The sequence below is a fragment of the Chaetura pelagica genome, unplaced genomic scaffold, assembly GCF_000747805.2.
Source record: "Chaetura pelagica isolate M959 unplaced genomic scaffold, ChaPel_1.0 scaffold456, whole genome shotgun sequence".
Classification (NCBI taxonomy): Eukaryota; Metazoa; Chordata; class Aves; order Apodiformes; family Apodidae; genus Chaetura; species Chaetura pelagica.
Window position 1 is genome coordinate 819,085 of NW_009953574.1, and position 1,624 is coordinate 820,708.

The following is a 1,624-nucleotide window of genomic DNA, read 5'->3' on the forward strand; positions in this document are numbered from 1 at the left end:
ATGATGCAAAGCCATGGAATGCAGGACTTCATGACTCTCTCCAGTGGTGCACAGCCCATGATGGCCCAGTTCTTGGGAGGCTGGTGGGTGCAGTGGGCTTGTTTGCCACCCTGATTCGTCAGCACCGCTAATTATAGCTGCACTTTTCCTTCCTGCAGCTCTTCAAGAGCCTTTGGAGTAACAGGGAACAGCAGAGGGGCTGCAGCACAGCTGTGGCTGCTCGCTGCGGGAAGGTGTGGGAATACACACAGGGACCAGGATCAATGGTCTAAGGGCACCCTGAAATGATGGCTGGTTTGGGGCTCCCAGGACCACCCCGGAGTCTGGGGGTCAACCTAGACCCCCAGGTGTCTGTATCTCTGTGAGTGAGGCTGCAGGAGGGCTTGGATGCTGGGGGGAATGGGAGGTGCAAGCCCACCAGCAGTGAGATCAGGGAGTTTGAAACCTACTGGGGTGTGTGTGTTTGGGCAAGAGGCAGCTGCAGATGAGAGGATCCAAGGGCCAAACTGGGGCAACTGGGTGTCTGAGGGCACTTACTGGAGGGATGCACAGTGTGTCTGTGTATGTTCATCCCCACTCAGCTTTGCTGCTGGTGGGAGCTGGAGCCTGGAGCTGCAGCAGCCTCCCCTCTGCTGGGCAGGGGATCCAGCAAACCCTGTCCGACCTGGTGGGAACAGCAGGACCATCCCTGCTCAGTCCTGTGGCTGTTTGTGGCCCATCAGCCCAGCGGGGCTGAGGCTGCCCACACTCATCTCAGCCCAGAGGGGGCTGTGTCCCTGCAGAGGACCTGGCAGGGCCGTCACATCCCTCTGCCACAGCCCCATCCAGCCCTGCTCCCGCACCCACCTCCCGGCAGAGGCAGCTGCCAATGGGAGGCAACCAAAGCTTCTCTCAACCGCCTCCTCTTTCCCGAGCGGTGCGTAATTCCTGGGAGCGGGAGCGAATTCATTCAGCTTCTTCGCTCGGATTCTCTCCACCCCTTTTCATGCTGCTCATGTCACCGGGTGCAGCAGGGCTCAGTCACGCGGCCGGTGGCCCCAGGTAGATGATGATTCAGGTCCCCTGGGACGGGGCTTGGCCTGATTAAGAACCCAGATGCTCCTAAGTGGGGCGATGGGGTTCAGCCAAAACCTCCCGTATTCACCGGAGTATCTTTGCAGATCGGGAGCTGGAAATCCTTCCCCGGCATCATCCTCACTGCACTGCAAAGCTACAGCCTGGGAGAGAGAGGGGGATGAAGGGGGAAAGCTGGAGTGTTATGAAACCAGGAGGAAAAGGGGGGAGAAGGTGTAGCTAAAATCTCGCCGACACGGGAGCTGAGCATCCCCTGCTCCCTCTCTGAACCGGGAGCTGTTTGTGGCTGGAAAAATAACGGTGCCTTTGGGATTTGTGCCTTTCCAGGCAGATCCTCTCACAAAATAGTCAAGGAGGAAGCTTTGGGGGGTAAGGGGGGGCCGTTCCGGGGGTCTGCCCTTGGGCAGGTGCCCTTATGGAGGAAAACTGGGAAGCCCACGCCAACTCCCAGGTGTCGGTCCTTCACATCCCAGCTTTTCTGCTGGCTGGAGCGGGGCGACGGCTCCGGAGCAGGATCTTTTCCCTGGGGGGGGTTGCATCTACCCCGGCC

The 1,624-nt window shown here is 59.4% G+C and overlaps 1 protein-coding gene across 1 annotated transcript in view; it reads left to right on the forward strand.

The window, feature by feature from the left end:
* LOC104390529 (G-protein coupled receptor 12-like) overlaps positions 1 to 1,624 on the forward strand; it is a 4,154-nt gene continuing 2,530 nt past the window's right edge. Inside the window, exon 1 of the mRNA XM_009999680.1 lies at positions 1 to 83. Coding sequence (XP_009997982.1) covers positions 1 to 83 — 83 coding nt within the window. The remainder of the gene's footprint in view (positions 84 to 1,624) is intronic.